Genomic DNA, 21,767 nt, shown 5'->3' with positions numbered 1-21,767 from the left:
GCTGAGGTGGTTTTCCCCTCTTCTGACTTTGAGTCTCAGAACACTTTCTAAAGGGGCCTTTGGATATATCTGTTCCCATGGTAAAAATAGGGGACCCAACACAGAAGAAAAGTGCCAGGGAACTGAAAATCTCGCTTTATAATGGGCTGCTGTGCTCTGCCCTTTCCAGGCTTTCTCTGTGTTTTCACTGCAGCAAATCCTTTTGTCCTATAGGCCAAATGGGTGGTTTCTCTGGGAATTTGCTGAGAAGAAGAGTGATGTTGGGGATCTGAGTGGGTGGAGCCGTGATCAAAGAAAATGACGAGTAATTTTTTGGAGTTTATCTATTCTTCTAGACTTTAAACACATCCAAGTTTCTTGGGAAGCCTTAAATTCCTGGGGCTTCAAACATACACAGTTTGAAATGAATTGACACAGTTTGACTTTTGAGTGCCATGTACCACTTTGTAGAGGTAGAGCACCCCAAGTGACTGCTTAAAACATTGGTGCCACCGTCTCTGGGGGGACCCAAACAGTCTTCGCAAGGGAACAAGTATAGTGTATATACACATGTATATGCATATGCAACCATGTATGTACATGCATACACATATACTATATACATGCTGTCCATGTATATATTACACACAGGGGCATGCATTGTAATATTATATATTACATAATAATATGTAATAATGTCATATATGTATACATACTATATACAGAGGACAAGCATTTCAATAGTATATATTATATAATATATAACATGTATTATATAATAACAATTTTATGTATGCATGCTATATAGTAAATACAATATTGCAATAGATATGTATGCATACATAAAAGTATGTATATGTGTGTATATATACACATATACATATGTATATGTGTGTATATATACACATATACTTTTGTTTTTATACAAGGATTTCCTTACCTGATCAAGGTAGATTTTTCCATCACAGAGCAAGGATACATGAAGCAGGATCAGAACCAAAAACATTTATTGTTGGTGGTCGCAGTCACCCTTTCTCCATTCCAGCAAAGTGAGGTTTCTCCTGATTTCCATCTCATAACAGCTAGCTCCAGTCCAAAGTGTTTCAACAGGACAAAAGAACAGCAGCCCCTCTCCTTTCATTGGCTTTTAAACCCAAATGCTGGATGCTTTGGTGGGGGGTGGTTGGAAGGAGTTACTCAAATAATTGTCAAGACAAGGTCTGTGTGACTCAAGACTTGTCTATTTATCTTGTACAAACTCACTCTTCTGACTCTCCCCCCACCTCTATTTTACAATCTTGTGTTGTTGTTGCTATTTGCTTACCTAGCCTTAGCTGCAGTTGCAGCAAAGCCCAACATATGCATGAAGATGCAGAATCTTGGTCCCAGAGAAGTTGAGACTTGCCCCGGGTCACAGAGGTAGTAAAAAGGCAAAGGCAAAATTTGAATCCAGGTACTCTGACTCTAAATCCAGTGGGCTTGCTCTGCCTTGTGACTCCAGTGCCAGTGTCTATTAGACTGGGAGCTCCTGGAACCCATTGTTTTGTTCTTTATGGGACCCAGCTCAGTAGCCTGTTATTAATGATGGATAAATGAATGAATGCATGAGGGTGACTGCAGATGAATAGGCCAATCAGGATGTAGGAAGAATAAACTTTATTGCAGAAATATGATTTCTTCAGAGAACAATCATATGGACTTTCAGGGAAGTCAAGAAAGGACTTTCTTTTAGGCTGCTTGGATCTGAACAGTTAGAGTAATTGAATATTTGCAGGCCTAATTTAAAATGGCAGATCCTCTTTTGTTGTTTGCGTTGTTTGGTCCTTTTGATTATATCTCTTGTGACCCCATTTAAGGTCACTCCAAGATACTGGAGTGGTTTGCCATTTCTTTGTCTAGCTCATTTTATAGATGAGGAAACTGAGGCAAATAAGGTTAGGTGACTTGCCCAAGGTAAGTGAGTGTCTGAGGCTGGATTTGAACTCAGGAAGATGAGTCTTCCTGATTCCAAGCCCAGCATTCTATCTGCTGTGCCACCTAGTTGCCCCAGCAGATCCTCTATATATGGAAAATTGGATCCATAAGCAGGCCTCATAGAATAAATTTCTTTCTTTCTTTCTTTCTTTTTTTTTTGCCAGGCAATGAGGGTTAAGTGACTTGCCCAGGATCACACAGCTAGTAAGTGTCAATTGTCTGAGGCTGGATTTGAATTTAGGTCCTCCTGAATCCAGGGCCGGTGCTTTATCTACTGTAATGATTGGAATGACGCCACCTACTGGAGACTTGCTGTGGAGAGCTCCACCATGAGGAAAATGCCTCAGAGGCATTGTGGCTTTTCCTTGGCGTCAGGAAATGACGTTTGCTCATGGGTGCTGTCTATCAAGTCTACCAGCCAATCAACTGGAGGAGCCTCCTATGGTCTGGGAGGAGACAGGAAGGAGGAAAGGGAGCCTGCACAGAGAGCGCGGGCCTTTTTGGCTTCCGGACTTGATGGTGGTGGCGGCAGAGGACTTCACAGGAAATTTGAGGAAAGATAGGAATGCCAGGCTGTTAGACTTGCTGTGGAGAGCTCCAGTAGGTGGCGTCATTCCAATCATTACACTACCATGCCACCTAGCTGCCCGAATAAATTTCTTATACAACAAATCCTATATGACAAGAAATTCCAAGATATTTTGTATTTATGTATGTGTTTTATTCCCCTTTCTTCCTATCCCACCCCAACTTCCCATGCATAATGTAAGCTTCTCAAGGACAGAGACTAGTTGACTTTTTTTTTTTGGTGAGGCAATTGGGGTTAAGTGATTTGCCCAGGGTTACACAGCTAGTAAGTGTCAAGTGTCTGAGGCTGGATTTGAACTCAGGTCCTCCTGACTCCAGGGCTAATACTCTATTCACTGTACCCCCTAGCTGCCCCACTAGTTGATTTTTTATTTTTCTATCCCCAGAGCCTACCTAGCACAGTTCTTGGTACCTTGTAGACACTCAAAAAGATTTTCTTGAATTGAAATAAGATTGAATTAGGCAATAGAAGAATCCATAAGTCAGAACTCGATTGAGGAGAAGGGATGACAGGAACTCAGGGTTAGGGCTGGGCATTGACAGACTCCATTTTTTTCCAGTTGAAGTGATTAACTTTATTATCAGATATACATCTGCTATTCATTTAAATGTTATTCAGAATGCATCTCTCTCCAGGGTAGAATAACTGTTGAAAACCAAAATGATGACTCAGCAGAGGCACTTGCTACATGCGCTGAAAAAGAACAGCAAAAAACAACAGCTCACATTTGTATCACGTTTCAAGGTTTACAAAGTGCTTTCCCCACAACAACCCTGTGAGGTAGGTCAGCGGTCCATTGATTCATAGAAAATTAACATCTCTCTCGGCTATGGGTAGACGAGCATCATGGTCAAACATCAGAAGTAGGGAAGGGAGAATTTTTATTTGCCTTCTTAGTTTTCCTGTCATTACAGAAGTAACCTATATACTTTGGTGGACTTGAGAAAGGAGATGCTGGAGGAAGACGGGTTAGGATAACTCAAGGTAAAACAGGTTTCTCTGTTTGAACATCGATGCCTTCCCCATTAGGAAAAAGTTTAATGTGAGAAAAGTCTGTAGGGAAGGTAGAGGCAAGAGAATGAATTTGCAAAATGTCGACTTTTTTTTTCATCAGTGAAAATATTTGCTTATGTGGGCCATAATCTTCAGGAAGGAGGGAGGTTCATTCTGTCTTTAAAATAAGGAAGTATTTTGTAGCAATTCAGTTTAAATGTTAAATATTTAAATGTTGGGCCTCCCAGCAGAATTCTGCTCCCCTCCAGTTTACTATACCCACAGGGATACTTTGCTCTGTAAGAGAAACTCCCTTTTGGTGAGTTCTCCAGCACTCTAGCTGGGAAGTGAAATTCTAAACTCTCTGCTCATCTTTAGAGTTTCTAGCCAGCCTATTCTACTTCCTCCCTCCCATTTTGGGAGATCTTCTCCCCAACCCTCCTCAGGCTCCAAATACTCTCCTGGACATCTCTAGCTCTTCTTTTCCCTCCTCATATAATGTCCACACCGGGATATCATAATGAGACTGGCCTGGGGAATTGGCACAATTTCAGGGCTCAAAGCCTTAATCTAAAGGAATTCAAGCTGTAATTGTAGAATTTCAGACAATGGCCAGCAGGTGGGGGAGTTGTAAGCTTCTGGTCCTAAAACCTCACCTGTTGTCAGTTGCCTGTTCACCTACAGGAAGATGTTTATGCCTATGGCTCTGCTCCTTCATGGTCCTAGCATAGAAGTTGTACTGAAACTCACTTTGTTCCCATGGGAAATGCTTAAATACACCCCACTGGTAGGTTCTCTTCTTTTTTTTTCAATATTCATAGTAGATTGTTAGGAATTAGACTGTCTTCATAGGGCTTCTTTCACTGAATTCTTGGTGCTATTTCATTAATCCCCACAATGGCATGTGAGGTAGGTAGAGGGCAGAACTTTTTTTTTAACTCGGGCACAGTGAAATTAGGCAAGTCACTCTCAGTCACACAGCATACTATTGAGGGAGCTAGCATGTGAACCCAGATTTCTGCCTCTGATGTCTATGCTGTAGTCTCAAGATAAAATGAAGGGGAATACGCCTTCTCCTTTCTTCAAAAGATCTCTGGGCACTGCAACGTTATTGACAAACCTATTGGTTCTGTGAAATATTTGGCCAGTGGAATTATCCACAACTTTTAACTGGAGGGATGGGAGCCCCAGTTGTCTATCACCCAACGAGGAGAAATGAGGCAGGCCTCAGAATCCCCACCTGAGTTTGCCTTTCTTTTCTGCTTTATTTACTGCACTTTTGCATACAGATCATCATGGCACAAGATCAAGAAAAGAAGAGAATAATTAAGCCAGCCTTCCCCAGCAGAAAGGCTACCTACCCAACAGAGAACTTGGCAGGCGTTTCCTCTTTCCTGGAGCACACAGGGCTAGGATTTAATACTCAATTTCCAGCTTCCATCTCTCTCCAAAGCTCCCCAAATGGAGCCCAGTTAGGCTGCAGGGGAAACTCATCTTAGATCAGGCAGAACTGCATGAGCAGATGAACCCCAAGGGCTCTTCTCTCCTCTGTTCTCCTCTCTCCTCTAATCATGAAAAGATATTTATTTGCAAAACAAATTCACAAAAATGGGCCTTTTTTCCTTAGAAAGTGCTTTATTTCTCCGAGGTAGACTGCAAACTTGAAGGCTGCTGCGTTGGCTAAATAAAAGTGTTTATCCAGTAGCAGAGGGGAAGGCCTCCCCCTTGGGGACCTTCTCCTTTCTTACATGGAACTTCAGATCTGGAACATTCCCTGGGAACTTCGCAGCTTGGTCAAATGCCTTCTGTTTGTTTGTGCTTCCCATATGAGTGGGTGAACGGTCAGATGTGTGCCCTAGAACCACTGTGTATGCAGCTGGTGTGCCTGGTCAGCTATTGCCGCCTGTTACCAGGTGGTGATGGTGCTCTGGGAGGCTGCTTCCCCCTTGAACCCAGATCCCCAGATTGGCTTGTAAAAGCTAGGGTGGCTAGAATTCACCTTTTTAAGCAGGTGAGAAGCTATGAGCCTATGATGTCATGATCTCCTGCTTCAGACCATCTCTAAAGGTATAGGTGATAAATGACCAAGGGATCCTAGATCACCGAGGGAATAAATCTGTGGCTCTTCCTGGTTAAAGAAAGAGCACTCAGAATAGTTATGGGGTTTTTTTTGGCTTGCTCCAAAATAAAAAGAACAGGGGCAGCTAGGTGGTGCAGTGGATAAAGCACTGGCCCTGGATTCAGGAGGACCTGAGTTCAAAGCCAGCCTCAGACACTTGACACTTACTAGCTGTGTGACCCTGGGCAAGTCACTTAACCCTCATTGCCCTGCAAAAACAAAACAAAAAACAAAATAAAAAGAACAATGTTGTTAATACCATGGATAACTTGATAGCTATAATGCACTAATAGGTCCAGGGCCCAGAAGAAGTGGTTGTGAATATACCTGCTGAACCACAGGTGGGCTCCTACAAATGGTCTGTGGCCATAGACACTTAACTAGCTGTGTGACTGTGGGCAAGTCATTTAACCTCTCTGTGCCTCAGTTTCTTCATCTGTAAAATGAGAAGTTTGAACTTGATAACCTCTGAGGTCCCTTCCAACTTAAAATTTGGGAGGAGTACTCAAACTCCATAAGGTTCTGTAGGAAGCTGTGTCAATCGGGTATTAGAAGAAAGCTCTGAGCTCTTGGTACTAGGGGGAGGGGAGTCTCCTGACAAACACTGGCCCTCCAATCAGCCCAACCTCCCGGCCACCCCTATATGTGTACAGGTGGGGATGGTAGTCTATTCTAGTGGAGGGGAACCTGAGCACAGCAATGGCCAATGGCAGATCTCTTCTGCTGTATTGCATTTAATTCTAAAGCCTTTTCATACTTAAGATTGAATTTTATCCTCAAATCCTAATGAGGTGAGAAAGCTTAAAGTTTATTGTCCCCATTTTACAGATGAGGAAACTGGGGCACCAGAAACTGAAGCGACTTGCCCCAGGTCACAAAATCAATCAGTGGCAGAGCCAAGATGGTACCCCAGCCTTATACTTCTTTTGATAGATTACTCTCCCTCTAAAGGTCTGAAGTTGCAGCCTGAAGAAAGCCCACATCCCATTCAGTTGTGATATTTCCTGTCTATTTTCACAGAGAGACCGAGTCCTCACCCCAAAACTCTGAGAGAAAGAAGCAGGTTCCCAGGGGCAGTGTCTAGCAGCCAGATCCTAAAAGATACAGGGTAACCTCAAATAGTGACGAAGGGTTCTACTTCCCTACACTCCAGCTCTGAGAGAAATAGATCACCCCATGTGTAACAATAACCAGAGAGTACTTGGGTCTACCAACAAAATGATTCATAAGATCTCTTAATACAGCATTGCAAACAAGTACAAAATGTTTACCAGTCCAATAAATGCTGTTTTACCCACTGGCCAGGAGGTACATGGAAAATAAAATAAATTTTTAAAAAAGTGACGATTTTTGCTTCCACGCTTGGTCCGATTCACAACTCGCCATCTTGTAAGTTGCTACTTGCAAAGGTTTGTGTTATTTTGTGTCCTCAAAGAGCTATCACTTGGTAAAGGTGAGTAAAGAGTTGGGGCTCTCCCATGGCTTTTTTGGAAAGAGGAGATCTTGGGTAGTGATTTTCATCCAGCCTCCCTGAAGGAGACCAGGTGCTTTTAGTCATCCAGATGCTGCTCTTCCCAGGTAGATGTGGGGATGGCACTATAGGGGTCCACGATGACTTTGGCACAGCGAATAATCATCACGATGAGGAAGAGGCAAAGGAAGACAAAACAGGCCAAAGTCAATCCTTTGTCCACATCGACTTGCACAGGCATTGGGGTTGGCTCTTCCATTGTGAGGTTGTCTCCTCATCTGGTTTTATTCTGACTGGTACCATCCTTCTGTTCCTACAAAAAAAAAACCAAACAAACAAAAAACCAAACATTAGATAATGCTTTCTCTAGCTGGGGGGAAGGGTAATAATTACTGAACAGAAATTGGCTTTTAACTAGTTCCAACTTTGGAAAAGTTTTCATTGTGCAATCGTCCCCTTATCCTTGGAAATTGAGGTAAGAGAAATTGGCTTTGTTTTACAGGCCGGGAAGCTGGCATTCACTCTAAATATTACAGATAGACTTAAAATTAGGTTTTCCCCATCCAGCAAGCTGGGTAAATTCTCCTAATGCTGGCCTAATTTGTAGGACTGGGAATACCAGCTATAAATGATGTCATGAGGGGTAAGTCAATTGTTAGAGCAGATAATGGAGCTAAACAGTTAACTCTTGCTAAATAGTTAACTCTTCCCTCATGTTGTCTCTGAAAGAAATAGTGAAGTGAGAAGGAGGTGGAAATGTCGAGGGAAAGATAACTTAATGTGGGACATGTTTAGTTTGGAGTACTGGTGGAATATCCAGGTACAGGTATAGTGATACCACTGGGCAAAGACTTGTTGGCTTTTGATAGTCTGATCCTGGAATGGAGTAATCAGTGAACACACCTGAATTCATTCTCAAATTCTTCAGTTCTCAAACTCTACCCTATTGGTTTATCTTGGCCTTCATAGCACAGGAAGGAACAAAAATGTAGGATGGAATCAGTCACTTCTTCATACAGGGTTGTTGCCTTGACATGCAACTTGGGTCAGACTTGGGTACAGTAAAGGGAGATGAAGAGCTTGGGGGTATAGCTATAAGGTGGAGGGGACCCTAGAACACCACCTTTATGTATACTTTTGGACAAATCAGCCCACATTGTTCAGAGCTATTGTATTCCACCCTTCTCTATCTTATTTAAATTGAAGAATTCAAGTTTGGGCTGTAAGTGCACTTAGTTGTACCATACATAGAGGACATAAAAATAATTGAAACAAGAAAAGGAAAGAGGTCTATCTTAATAATAATAATTTTGCATGAATTTTACTGGTTTCTTTTAGGTACAAACTGAATTTATATATGGAATGGTAGTATGCTAATTTGCATAGTTACTTAAGGGGCCATCAGTTATTTATATAACAATTTTATTATTCCATAGAAAACCACGGGGCAGCTAGATGGCGCAGTGGATAGAGCACCGGCCCTGGAGTCAGGAGTACCTGAGTTCAAATCCGGCCTCAGACACTTAACTCTTACTAGCTGTGTGACCCTGGGCAAGTCACTTAACCCCAATTGCCTCACTAAAAAAAACCAAAACAAACAAACAAACGAAAACCAGCTGAAAAAGTCATCTTGACCCACTCTGTCTTCAACTCCTTTTACTCTGGCTCCCAACTCTGTGAGAATTGGAATTGCACCCCCTACTGGAGAGATACTCCAAATCCAACGGCCTTTTTTTGTTTGGTTGGTTTTTTTGTGAGGCAATTGGGGTTAAGTGACTTGCCCAGGATCACACAACCAATGGCCTTTTAAAAAAATGTTTTTATCTTCATCGATCCCCTTGAATCATTTGATACTGGAAACCATCCTCTCCTTCTGAATAATCTCTCTTTCCTTGGCTTTAAAGATCATATGCATATATCTTGATTCTCCTTCTACCTTTTAATCTTCATCTTGATCTTTCTCTACCACTTCTTTATGAAACCTAAGGTTCTACCATTCTCTTTGTCCCCCCTCCCTCTCCCTCATTCTTTCTCCTCTTTCTACTGTTTCTCCCCTTTACTCCTCCCAAATCTCTCTTTCCCCCTCTCTCTTCCTTTCCTTTCTTCTACTTCATTATTTATAAAGATGATTCTCAAATTATCTCTTCTGAGAACCAGAACCAGAAACCAAAAAAGGTCCAAAACTGAGCTTATCTTTCCACCTGAACTTTTGCCTCCTTCCGAACTTAACATTTCTTTCAGTGGTATTCATCCAGTCTCCTGTCTTCAAAACTTATTGTTACCTTTGTGATAAAGAATAACCAACCAATTTCCATGTTCTGTTAATTTCACTTCAACAACAAGATGTGCATCCATCTCTTACCCTCTATTCCTATTGCCATTACCCTAGATCTGATAGTTCTTCATTATCACTGGAGTACTAGAAAAGCTTCCTAATAGATCTTCTCACCTCTATTCTCTCTTCATTGTATCCCCGATTTAAAAATCGGTTGATGGCTTTCTATAGTCTAGAGAGCATAGCTCAAGCAACTTTCTTTGGTGTTCAAGATCTTCCATGATCTGGCATGAACCTGATTTTCCATTGGTATCTCAAACCGTTCCCAGCAATCTATTCTATCGTCCTTTGAAGATGACTATTCTCTTTCTTTGAACATGTCCTACATTTCTCACCTTTATGATTTTAGTCATGCTGTGCCCTATACTTGGTGAATTTCTCCTTATCTTTTTTTTTTTTTTTAAGTGAGGCAATTGGGGTTAAGTGACTTGCCCAGGGTCACACAGCTAGTAAGTGTTAAGTGTCTGAGACCGGATTTGAACTCAGGTACTCCTGACTCCAGGGCCGGTGTTCTATCCACTGCGCCACCTAGCTGCCCCTTTCCTTATCTTTTAAAGCCCAGTTCAAAGGGAAAGAATAGGAAGCATAAAATCCAGAATCATTCAGTCAATAAACATTTACTAAATACCTATTGTGCATTAGGCACTGTGCTGAGTGTTGGAGATACAAATGAAAAAAAGAAAAGGAAAAAAGAAAAGATATTTTCCACTCTCAAGGAACTCATATTCCAAAGGAGGGGAAGACAACACACAAAAGGAACTTGCAAAGAAGGGACAGGGAGAAGAAAATATTCAGTAGGGGTATGATGGAGATGTCCAAATGAATGTAGTTGTGGAAAATGAGGTGATGGTTGTTTTGGGTCCCATCCTAAAATGGAAGTTTTGGAGCTCATCATTCCATCCTCCAATCAGAGGGGCAGAGGATACTAATGAAATGAAAGTACCTAGAATGTTTCCATCTTGCATGCAGGATGATTAAATTCCCCAATGATATGGTTCCTGGGGGCATGATGAAGATGCCCAAATGAGGGCAACAGATGAAGAATGAACTACAGATTCTATCTTGTGGTGAAGTAGAAGGTACAATAAAGAACAATAAAAAAGCAGAACTATTCCTCTCTTAGTTCTGTCCATTCTTCATATGTGACCTTCACAACCCTGTGAGGTGTTATTACTGTCCCCATTTTTAATAGATGAGGAAATTGAGGATGAGAGAGGCCAAATGATATGTTCAGGGTCACAAAGCTAGAAAATGTACAAGGCAGGATTTGAACTTATATTTTACCAACTCCAAGTCCTGTGATCTATCCACAATACCTAGCTTCTTATAATGATGACAATGGTGACGATGACTAATATATAGTGCTTACTAAATATCAGACACTGTGCCCAAACTTAGTCTTACGGGACTGGAATAGGGCAAGCTATTGGAATAGGGCAAACTTGGTTTTCAAAAAAATGTAGATTCTACAAGCTATAGGCTAGCAAGGTTATTTTCTAATCTGTTAAAATTTTAGCATGTATTATTAATGGGATTGTTTTGAACCTTTAGAAAGGGAAATAGCAATCACTGACAGAAAATATGACATCATGGAGACCAGATCATGACAGACTAACTTCATTTATTTTTATGACAGTGTAATCACACTGGTAGGTGAGGGGAATGCCAAAGAAAGTATCCCTTGATATCAGCAAAATATTTGACCAAATTTCATGTGCTATTTGTGTAGATAAGATGAAGAAATTGGGATAGATGAAACACTAGGTCCTGAGGTGATAGAATGACTGGAACCAAATGAGTAGTTATTAATTATGTGAGGTCAACTTGGAGGGAGATCTCCAGTGGGGTGCTTCAGGGATACATCCTCATACCTTGCTATACAATATTTTTTAACAGTGACTTAGATGACAACATAATCAATAAATTTTCACATGATAAAACATCTAAGAAGGAAGACTCCTAATAAAAGCTCCTGTTTATAGCTGCCTTAAATTTTGTGAAGCACTTTACATATATTATCTCATTTGATCTTTGCAATAACACCATCAAGTAAGTACTGTTATTATCTCCATTTTATAGATGAAGAAATGAGGTCTTAAGGAGTTTGTGACTTGCCCAAGTCCACATGTCTGTTAAAAGAAACAAGGTTTATATTTGGTTCTTTTAGGGGGCAGCTAAGTGGCACAGTGGATCAAGCACCAGCCCTGGATTCAGGAGGACTTGAGTTCAAATCCAGCCTCAGACACTTGACACTTAGCAGCTGTATGACCCTGGGCAAGTCATTTAACCCTCGTTGCCCCACAAAAAAAAAAATGTGTGTCTTTCTGACCCATATCCAGTACTTTGTCCATCATGGTCTTCTGCCTCTGACAGCTAAGACCTTGTATTATAGAATTAAGATCCTAGAAAGATTTTGACAGGAACCTGAATGGGAAGAATCAAATAAGGAGGAACTTAACAAGAACAGATGTAAAATTATATATGTAGGTTCAAATTATCAACTGCACAAAGAATGAAAGAAAAGAGTAGACTACTGTAAAAGTTGATCATGTTCTATGCAAGTTAAAAATGAGTTGAAAGTATGATATCAAAACCGAAAGAACTCATTTTTCCTAGTCTACATGTAGAGACACACAATACAAAACAATATTGTAAGAAATTCAGACCATAATTTCCTACAGATAATATTGCAAGTTAAGTTTTGTGGTACAATTAATTCTACTATACTTCAAGTAGGTTATGTATTCAATATGTTTTTATATAAGCTATCATTAATCACATAGTTTCTATTAGAAATTGCATTAGAGTTCCAAACAGTCTATTTATAATTGTGCTTTTGGGAGCACAGCCTGTTTACAATTTGGGGACTTCCATATATTACTTGACTGTCACCTTCCTGTGCATTCCCCTTAAGTAAACCAGCTCCAAGTTTAAGCTGGGGAATCCCCTGAGTATCACAGGAAATTATAGAAGTAATTAAAGGACAATATACATGTTCCGTTATCAGGGCACATCAATGAGCCCCTTATTGCTGAAAAATGGGCAACTAGTGAGTTACTCTGAATTGCTATAAAGATGAGTAGCTTCATTTATCTAAATTCATGGAGTCATACACTTGGAAAAGACTACAGAGGTTGTCTTGTCCAATCTCAATTCTAAAGAAGAATCTCTTCTACAACATTGAAGGATCTCCAGATTTCTAGACTTTGGAGTCATTTCTTCTTATGTTCTAGTTTCTTTTAATTACGTGGCAGATAGGAGCATTACTAATTTTCTAATTTTGTCCACAACACTGTTTACAATGTAAGGAATTAATTGAACAAACAAGAGGAACTTTGACCACAGGGAACATTTATTGAAACTAAGTAACTAAGCCTCCCCTAATAGCTCCCCCATGCCCACATGGGCCTGGCCAGATTATAAGGGGGACAGCCCATGTGGGTGTGCTGAGCCAATTGGAGACTCATCATGGCTAAAAACCACCCCTTCCCGTGGGAGAAACAGTTAGAGGCAGTTAGAGGAAGAGGGGGAGGGGAGTTTTTCTGAGGAGAATGTTCTGAGAGAGCCAGAGAAGGAAGGTAGACAGAGGAGCTGTTAATGTTTGACCTTCGGAACAAAACAGAAGAAACTACAAAACTAATTCTCATTAGAGTTACAGATTTCAGGTGGTGGTGAGTTTGTGTTTTTGAGGCAAAGCTAGCTCTTGGCTGGAGGCAGGTTCAGGGCACCTGGGGCCTTTTTACCCCAGAGATTTATACATTGTTCCTAGCTCTATTAATCTCACTTGTGTTTTAAATTTGTTCCCATTAGTAAACCTGTTTTGTTTTTGAAAGAGGCTATTTCTTTTCTTACCCCAATACTAAGGTGATCCGCCCAATTAACTCTTCCCATACTAAATTTGGCCCTTACACTTTGTAAGCATTTATTCCAAACAATGTTGGATCAAATAATTTAAAACAATTAGATAGCAAATGAAAAAAAGGGGGGAAAATCTACCTCATAAGATCTTGACAGACATTCCTCCACCCTATCCCTCTGTCTTCCAAACCATTCCAACTGTAAGATTTCAGGTTTTGGTGGTTCGTCAGAGGAATGATTATGCTATTACAACTCACTCCATAGTAATTCTGATTTGGGGAAAAATACATTTATATTCTTGACTGTAGCTTCTGAGTCCCCACCATTGTACATTTAAACAAAGCAAATACAATGATGCTATTATCTGTTAAACATAAAACATTTGCTAAAAATAAGGTAAAGGCAAAAATAATCACAATATAACATTTACTCAATAGAAGAAAAAAGTAGGAATAACCAAAACATCAGACAACCTACAAACTTGAGTTATACTCTCCCACCAATGCACAAAGTATTCAGAGGGGTGGGAATGGAGGAGTGGGCACATGTAGAAACCTAGGAGCAAGGAACATGAAAAGGTTGGGTGGGAACAGGTTATGAAGGGCTTTGAAAGACAGAGAATTTAATATTTGGTCCTAGCATGATAGGGAGCCACTGAGGTTTGTTTCCTTGACTATGCACTGAGGCACCATTACAGTTTCACTTGTTTATGGAACTAACCATACACTGAAGATTCATTTCTCATTGCTCAGTTTTCTTATGACCTTTTCTTGCTTCCAGTCTGAGACTTCTTATAATCAAGCATGATGTCTACTTTTTTGGGTTTGGAAATATATCTTCTCAAGAGTGATGCACTATGTAAAAATGAAGGCCGAGCTTTAGGGAGCCAGGGCCTGACATAAACTCTCCACTTTGGTTCCCCAGCCAACATTTCTCAGCCCCAGCCTTCTGCTGGCCCCAGGGAGAAAACAGGGTGCTGAAGCAGAAAAAGAATTGGAAGCCTTGAAGTCACACTTCAGCTCTACGGCTTCCTTCCTTTGTGATCAAGGGAATTTCCTCTCTTGAGGTCAATTTCTTGATTTGAAAAGGGACAGATTGGAATCCTTAAATAGCACAATTTGTCTTACTCTGCTGTAGCCACAGATCCTAAATTCTTTTGGTCATAGAACACTTCAGGACTTGAAAGAAAATGACAGAAGACCAAAATTCCAGCCTGAGGATCCTAAGAGTAGAATCTCCTATATGCACTTCCTTTTCTCTTCTGACATTGCTACCACACTGGTGAAAGCCCTTATCACCTCACTATTGCAATAGCCTGCTAGTTGGTCTCCCTGTCTCAAGTCTCTCCCTAATTCCAGCCCATCCTTCTCATCTTCCTAAAGTACAAGTCCAACTGTGTCATCTCCAATCACTACCACCCCCAACCCCCACCCCACTCAATAAATTTCAGTGGCTCCCCATCATGCTAGGACCAAATATTAAATTCTCTGTCTTTCAAAGCCCTTCATAACCTGTCCCCACTTTTCAGTTTTCTTATGCCTTATTCCCCATCCCTACCCATATATTCTGTGATCCAGTGATATTGGCTTCCTTGTTGTTCCTTGAATGAGACAATCCATCTGCCAACTCCGAGCATTTCCACCGACTTTTCCCCACACCTGGACTATTCTCCCTCATCATCTCTACCTTCTGGTTTCCCTGGCTTCTTCATGTGATAGATCCCACCTTCTGATTCTGACAGTTCTAGTGTATTTCCTCTATCGATTATCTCTAATTTATATTAGCTACATCTTGTTTCTACATAGTTGTTTGTATGTTGTCTCTCCCATTAGATTGTGAGCTTCTTGAAGAAAGAGATTATTTTTGCCTCCCTCCCCCTTTTTTGTGAGTCTCCATCACTTAGCCCAGTGTCTGTCATGTATTTGGCACTTAATTTTTTTTATTGACTCCTGAGGTAGTGGATTTCACTTTTGGACAGCTCCAAGTATTGGGAAATTTTCCTGATATCAGTGAATGAACAAAGAAAAATTAATAATGCTTATTATATTCCAAACACTATGACCAGAACTGGAGGTACAAGAAAATCCGCCCCTATTCTCAAGGAACTTCCATTCGAAGACATTGGGGAATGGCTGCCTGGGAGAGGATGTTTTGGTCTGAAATTCACTGGCCTAATGAGTAGTCACAGGGAATTTGGTTAAGTGCTCTTTCTAGAAGCAATGGCAGCATCCACTTGATTACGGTTCCCAGTGTAAGCAAGAAATGGAAGGGGGAAAGATAGAAAAATCAAGCCTAAATTTGTCCCTTCCATCTAATGCTCTCATGTCCCATTGGAGCTAAGCAGAATAAATCTAATCTCTCTTCCCTATGACACTCCCTTCCCCCAAGCACTTGAACAGAACCATCATGTCTTCTATAAGACATGTTTTCATAAAACCAGCTATTAGTTGGACCCTATAAAAGTGAATTTAGTTGCCAAATGACCTAGTTTATAAGGTGATAACATCAGAAGAAGTGCCATGAATAGAGAGTACAGTGAGATGCCTGCTGGTCCAAGCCACCCCAGTTATGCTTTTGCCTTGATATACATACTAATGCGGCTGGAGCAGTCCATAATATTGATTAGAAATCTGGGTATATTGAATGCTAGAGTTCCATTAAATGTTAGACACATCCTACAATTTAAGTGACAGAAGATAGATGCGGTCTTTCAAATCTCCTCTTGCTAACCCATCATTTACTCCCTGTCTCGATGACCATTTTTTCCCCCTTTTGGGACATAATGGATGACAACAATTAAAGTTTCAGGCTGAATGCATCCAACGCCATGGACAACAGTGCAAATAACTCATCTTCAAAACTGTACATGCCCTTTCTCAGTGTGACTTCCAAGAATCAGAGAATGTTGTCAAGGACCTTTTGGATCTTCTGTTCCAACCCCTTCACTTTATAGTTGAGGAAACTGAGACCCAGAGCAATTCAGTGATTTGCCTGAGGTAATGTGCATATGTGGAAATCAAAACTGAGTTCTGTGGGACAAGGGAAAGACAGGACAGCTTGCCTCAGTAGCACACTAGTGGGGATGGGCTCAGAGTCCCTAAGATGGAAGCTGCTTCTACCTAGAAGGGACTGTTTTCCTTTGGAACAGGGGTTCATGTTTTCTCTTAGTTGGTTCCTTCCTATTGACCCAATCTGTCCGCAGCTGTTGGTTCTGAACTGCTGATACAGCTATTGTTTCATCATTTCCAACAGTGCCTTCTATTGCCCTTGAAACGTTTCTTTAGCTGCTCTGTGACCACCCTCCTCCAGTGCTGCAGCCACAGACCTGGAAAATTCTCACTTTCCATCTGCCCCAGCTGGCAGTAGCATCAGTAGAGATAATCATCCATGTTCCTTTCCTCTTGAGAAATGCATTTCCCCATTTCCTGAACCTTGTCATAGAATGACAGAGCCCTCTAAACTGTTAACTCCTTGAGAATACCTTGTATCTTACATATCTTTAAACTGTCCCATTCCCCAGTCCCCGCCCCAAGTACGATGTTTTATACATAGTAATATAGTATCATGGGCAGCTAAGTGGTACAGTGCATAGAGCACTGGGCCTGAAGTCAGAAAGATTCATCTTTCTGTTTCAAATCAGGCCTCAGATACTCATTAGCTATGTGACCCCGGGCAAGTCACTTAACCCTGTTTGCCCCAGTTTCTTCATCTGTAAAATGAGCTGGAGAAGGGAATGGCAAACCACTCCAATATCTTTAACTAGAAAATCCAGAATGGGATCAAGAAGAGTTGGACATGACTGAAAACAACTGAAGAATACAACAATAGTATTATCTTTGAGCCTTAAACAGCCTTGTGAAATAGGTACTACAGATATTATGCTCTCCATTTTAGATGAGGAAATGAGTCAGAGAGAAGTTAAATGCCTCACCCATGGTCACATAGATAAGTATCAGAGACAAGACTTGAACCCAGGTCGTCTTTACCCTTAACTCTAACACTCTACCTTCTATTTCAAACTTTCTCTCCATTAAATTTAATGTTCCAGCTAAAAAGGAACCTAAAGCTTATTTAGTTCAAACCTCTTAATTTATAGATGAGGAAACTGAGGTCCAAACAGATTAAATTTTGCCCGAGGTCACACAGCTAGTGATCAAGACAATTAAAAAAAAGAAATCAGGAGGGGCAGCAAGGTGGCACAGTAGATAAAGCACCTGGATTCAGGAGGACCTGAGTTCAAATCCGGTCTCAGACACTTGATACTTGCTAGCTGTGTGACCCTGGGCAAGTCACTTAATCCTCATTGTCCCACAAAAAAAAAAAACCCAAACCAAACAAAAAAACCCCCCAAACCAAAAAACAAACAAACAAAATAAATCGGTTCTCTTATCCCTGAATCCAATGCTCCTTCTGCTATACTCAAAATATCTGGTGCTCTTCCTCTCTCTTCTTTTTACCCACCCAAAGCTCCAAGTTCTACCCTGCTTCTCAGTCTCACCCTTTCTAAGCTGATCCTATCTCCACAGCCAGAACAAAGGTGAGAAATAAGAGTTTTTCATTAATAATTCATGCAGAATCACCAGGATCACCCAGCTAATTGATTTAATTTTCCAGCTGGTTTAAAAATTGAAGCTAGCCTCAATCGCAGCTTTATTTAAAAAGTACTTTCCCCACAACAAGCCTCTGTGGTTATCACTGCACATTTTCAAAACCTCCATTTTACAGTTAGGAAATTGGGGCACAAAGAGTAAGTGATTTTCCCACAGTCTCATAGATGGCAAGTGGTGGAATGTGAATCTAATGCATCTCTCCTGCTTCTGTGTTCAGCGTTTTCTCTCTCTACTACCCCATGCTCTCTCCAGATCCTAATATCCTAGAATTATAGATCTCCAGTAGGAAAAGACTTTAGAGGCCATCTGGTCCCACACCCTCATTTTACAGATGAGGGGGTCATAGGTCCAGAAAGATAAAATGACTTATCCAAAGGAACAAAGTAGTAACACCTGGGTGCAGAGCCAAGATTTGAACCCAAGCCCTTAGACTCCAAATCCAGCACTCTTTCCACTGTATCACACCCCTCCATCAGCCCTGCATATCTTTATCTATATCTATATCTGTGCTTGTGTGTGCCAATTTCAAATATTCTTATGTCTGGAGTGGCTAAGTCTGGCTCTAAAGCATGCTTTTAAAGCAGGTGGGATGATTTTGTTCCCCAACTTTTTTTCATAATTTGGGGACTTTGTCTTTTTGGCTGATGTTAAGAAAATCTTCAGAGGCTGCAGCAATTTGTGGAATGAACTACCCCTCTTCTATTTGTGAGTCAAGCAAAAATCCATAGCTGGGCTCCTGCATATGGACTGAGTACACTCTGGTCTCTCCCCTAGAGCCAGGAGGGCTACATCTACCCTTTAGCATGGATTGTCTTTTCTCTATTGCCATCAGCTCAAGCCTCCACTGTCTGTGTTCCTTCCATTGTTAGGGGCTAGTGAATGGTCCCTCAGATCCATTAATCCACTTAACATTAATGTGTCTTTAGCAAACGGATATTTACTTTAAAGATATTGCAAAAACAAATGTACAGGCATTTCTCCTAATACCCTTACATAACTTGGGGGAAGGGTAGGGAGTAGTCTCAGATTAGTTCAGTTTCTACACAGTATTAATTCCACTAAGGTGATGCCCAAAGATAATATCTTTGCCAGAAAAGTACTTGTTTTGACCACGATTGGGTTGAGTCATCCAGAGGGCTACTTCTTGTTTCTTGAGGTATTGATGCCGAGTTGGCTTTGAAATTTATCCTGGCATGCTGAGACGTTGGAGCACCCTGATAATCTTTCAAAACTCAAAAAAGGGGGGCCAGAAGTTCCAATCTCCCCACCTAAAATAGAAAAGAACATAGAGGCTAAGGACTGAAGCTCATTTTTAAGGCCATTTGGCATTAGAAGGGAGAAACACCAAGAAACACCTATTCCTTATTGTGTGATCTTTCACTGGACACTGTGGGTGGAGGAGTCACAGAATAAGGAACATCCAAAATGACTAATGCAAGAATGATAGCAGAAGCTAATTGAGATCTTTTATTTTTAGTGAGGCAATTGGGGTTAAGTGACTTGCCCAGAGTCATACAGCTAGTAAGTGTTAAGTGTCTGAGGCCGGATTTGAACTCAGGTACTCCTGACTCCAGGGCCGTTGCTCTATCCACTGCACCACCTAGCTGCCCCTAATTGAGATCTTTTTAATGCCCTCAAAACCAATCAAAGAGCATCCTATTGAGCATAGCACTTGCAGACAGAACCATTCACAGAATGTCTACATATATCCTATAATAATTTTTTTTTTTTTTGGTGAGGCAACTGGGGTTAAGTGACTTGCCCAGGGTCACACAGCTAGTAAGTGTTAAGTGTCTGAGGCCGGATTTGAACTCAGGTCCTCCTGACTCCAGGGTCAGTGCTTGATCCACTGTGCCACCTAGCTGTCCCTACATATATTCTAAAGTTTCTCTCAGATATCTATTTTCCTTAAATACCATCATAACTTTCTCAGAAATAGACTCCCAGCCTTTCTACATGGAAAGATGCTATCTGGGGTACTTACACATGTGACAGACACCTGTTACACAATCCCCCTTGATTAAAAACTTTCTTGTACTCAGCATATATGCAGGGGTGCATTTTGAACACACACCTTCCTTGACCTCAATCTAGAACGGTTGTCTAGGGAGACATAAACATTCTTTCACTTGTTTCCCCAGTACCACATGGGAAAGAAATTCAGAACATTCAATGTGACAGAGATTTGTATGAGTTAAAATCATAATTGTCCATAATTACAAATTTATACAGATTTTACAAAATTTACCAAAGATCCCTGCTTGCTTAGTACTCAATAAGTGCCTGACCCAAATTCAAAAAGTAAAATAAAAGGCAAAACAATTGTCATCCAGATGGAAATCTAGTCCCCGGAGACTTTCCGAGACCTTGTGGAGTTATCCTTGAAGGCATTTAGGTGCTAGGGCCAACTAGAAGTCACCTTTCCCTCTCAGGCAAGAAACCAAACCGATCTGGTTTGGTGCCTGCAATCTGGGTTTGGGTACTATTAGGCTGAGGCACTTTGCTCTCTCTTTTTTTTCCAACAGGATTCCAGCATCTCCTCTGAGCCCACATTCACAAAATGAGTTCAACCACTGAGGAACTCCGAGAGAAAAAGAAAATGAAGCTTCCCATATCAGGAAAGCTGATCCTCTATTATAATACCAGAGCACTGTGGAACTTGCTGCACAGAGATTAAGGGACCTAGGACAGATGGAAGTCATCCCATCACCCTCTTATTAAAAACCAGATGGTTTTTAACTCTTCCATAATTCCTTTGGTACAGAGGGCCATCCAACTGGGCAGGAGAGGGAGAAATTTTCTGCGTTTCTATACAGAGCACACTAACATTTTGCTAGGAGTACATGTACCATAGGTACACTTAGAAGTCTAGGCACATTTCCTCTGCATACTTATTCCAAAGGCTACCTAATACTCCCCCAATGGATGCTTTCCACAGTAAGAGTAATCCAAATAAAACCCCAAACTCAACCAGTAATAGGACAAATGGGACTCAGATAAAATAGCAAAATAAGGTCAAATAAGCCAGGAAGATGGGAGAGGTTCTTAAGAAAAGGAACTAAGTACTAAGGGCTGATTACTTAGGATTTCCAGGTACACAAGAAAATTTTATCCTGTGGACTTGCAAGGCATAATGGTCTTACAATAAGGGAAGCCATCTAAGTCTGTTTAAATGCAACATAAAAATAAGAACATTTTTCAACTACACATTATCACTTTACTAATGCAAACTCCACACTTTTCATATGAGACTCACTATCATTAATTATTCAGTAATATAACACCAATATTAATATTTTAAACACTCAATGAATCAACAGATGAAAAAGTTTGCAAAATTATCTCAGGTGCAACTGAATGACAAAGGAATATACACTGGATAATCTTTGTTTACCATTACAACCTAAAGGAATTTAGCCAGTTTTTCTAGGTTACCATAAATGAAGGTCTCTCCATAAATGATAATCCTAAGTGGAGAATACATGTGGAGTCCATGCAAATAGAAAAGGCCCAACTTTGTCCCAGATGAAACCCCACATGTATAAGATGCACTTTGCTCTTTCTCCCAAATCCAGGCAGGCTACACTTTTCTCTCTGGGTTCTAGGATACCCTGAGAGGTTTATGGAATGTTTTTGTTCTCTATTGCTATTGGCTCAAGCCCCAACCAGTTATGTTTCCCCTATTTTTAGGAGTCAGGTGACTATCACCCCAGTTCTCTTTAACAACTTTACATTTCATAGAGTGCTGGGCCTGCAGTCAGAAAGATTCCTCTTCCTGAATTCAAATCTGGCCTCAGACATTTACCAGCTGTGTGATCCTGGCAAATCACTTGACCCTG

General features: G+C 40.9%; 1 protein-coding gene across 5 annotated transcripts in view; it reads right to left on the bottom strand.

Moving 5' to 3' along the window:
• Window positions 1-3,102: 3,102 nt before the first annotated feature.
• The window catches only part of CTXND1 (cortexin domain containing 1), a 101,890-nt gene continuing 83,225 nt past the window's right edge, over window positions 3,103-21,767 (bottom strand). For all 5 annotated transcript variants that reach the window (XM_043990054.1, XM_043990051.1, XM_043990052.1 and 2 more), the window contains one exon: window positions 3,103-7,438. In XM_043990054.1, the coding sequence (XP_043845989.1) occupies window positions 7,205-7,384 (180 nt within the window). In that variant the 5' untranslated portion in view covers window positions 7,385-7,438 and the 3' untranslated portion in view covers window positions 3,103-7,204. The remainder of the gene's footprint in view (window positions 7,439-21,767) is intronic.

The sequence above is a fragment of the Dromiciops gliroides genome, chromosome 2 (assembly GCF_019393635.1).
Source record: "Dromiciops gliroides isolate mDroGli1 chromosome 2, mDroGli1.pri, whole genome shotgun sequence".
Lineage (NCBI taxonomy): Eukaryota > Metazoa > Chordata > Mammalia > Microbiotheria > Microbiotheriidae > Dromiciops > Dromiciops gliroides.
Note: the sequence above shows the minus strand (reverse complement) of the source record. Positions and strands in the feature narration are given on the sequence as shown.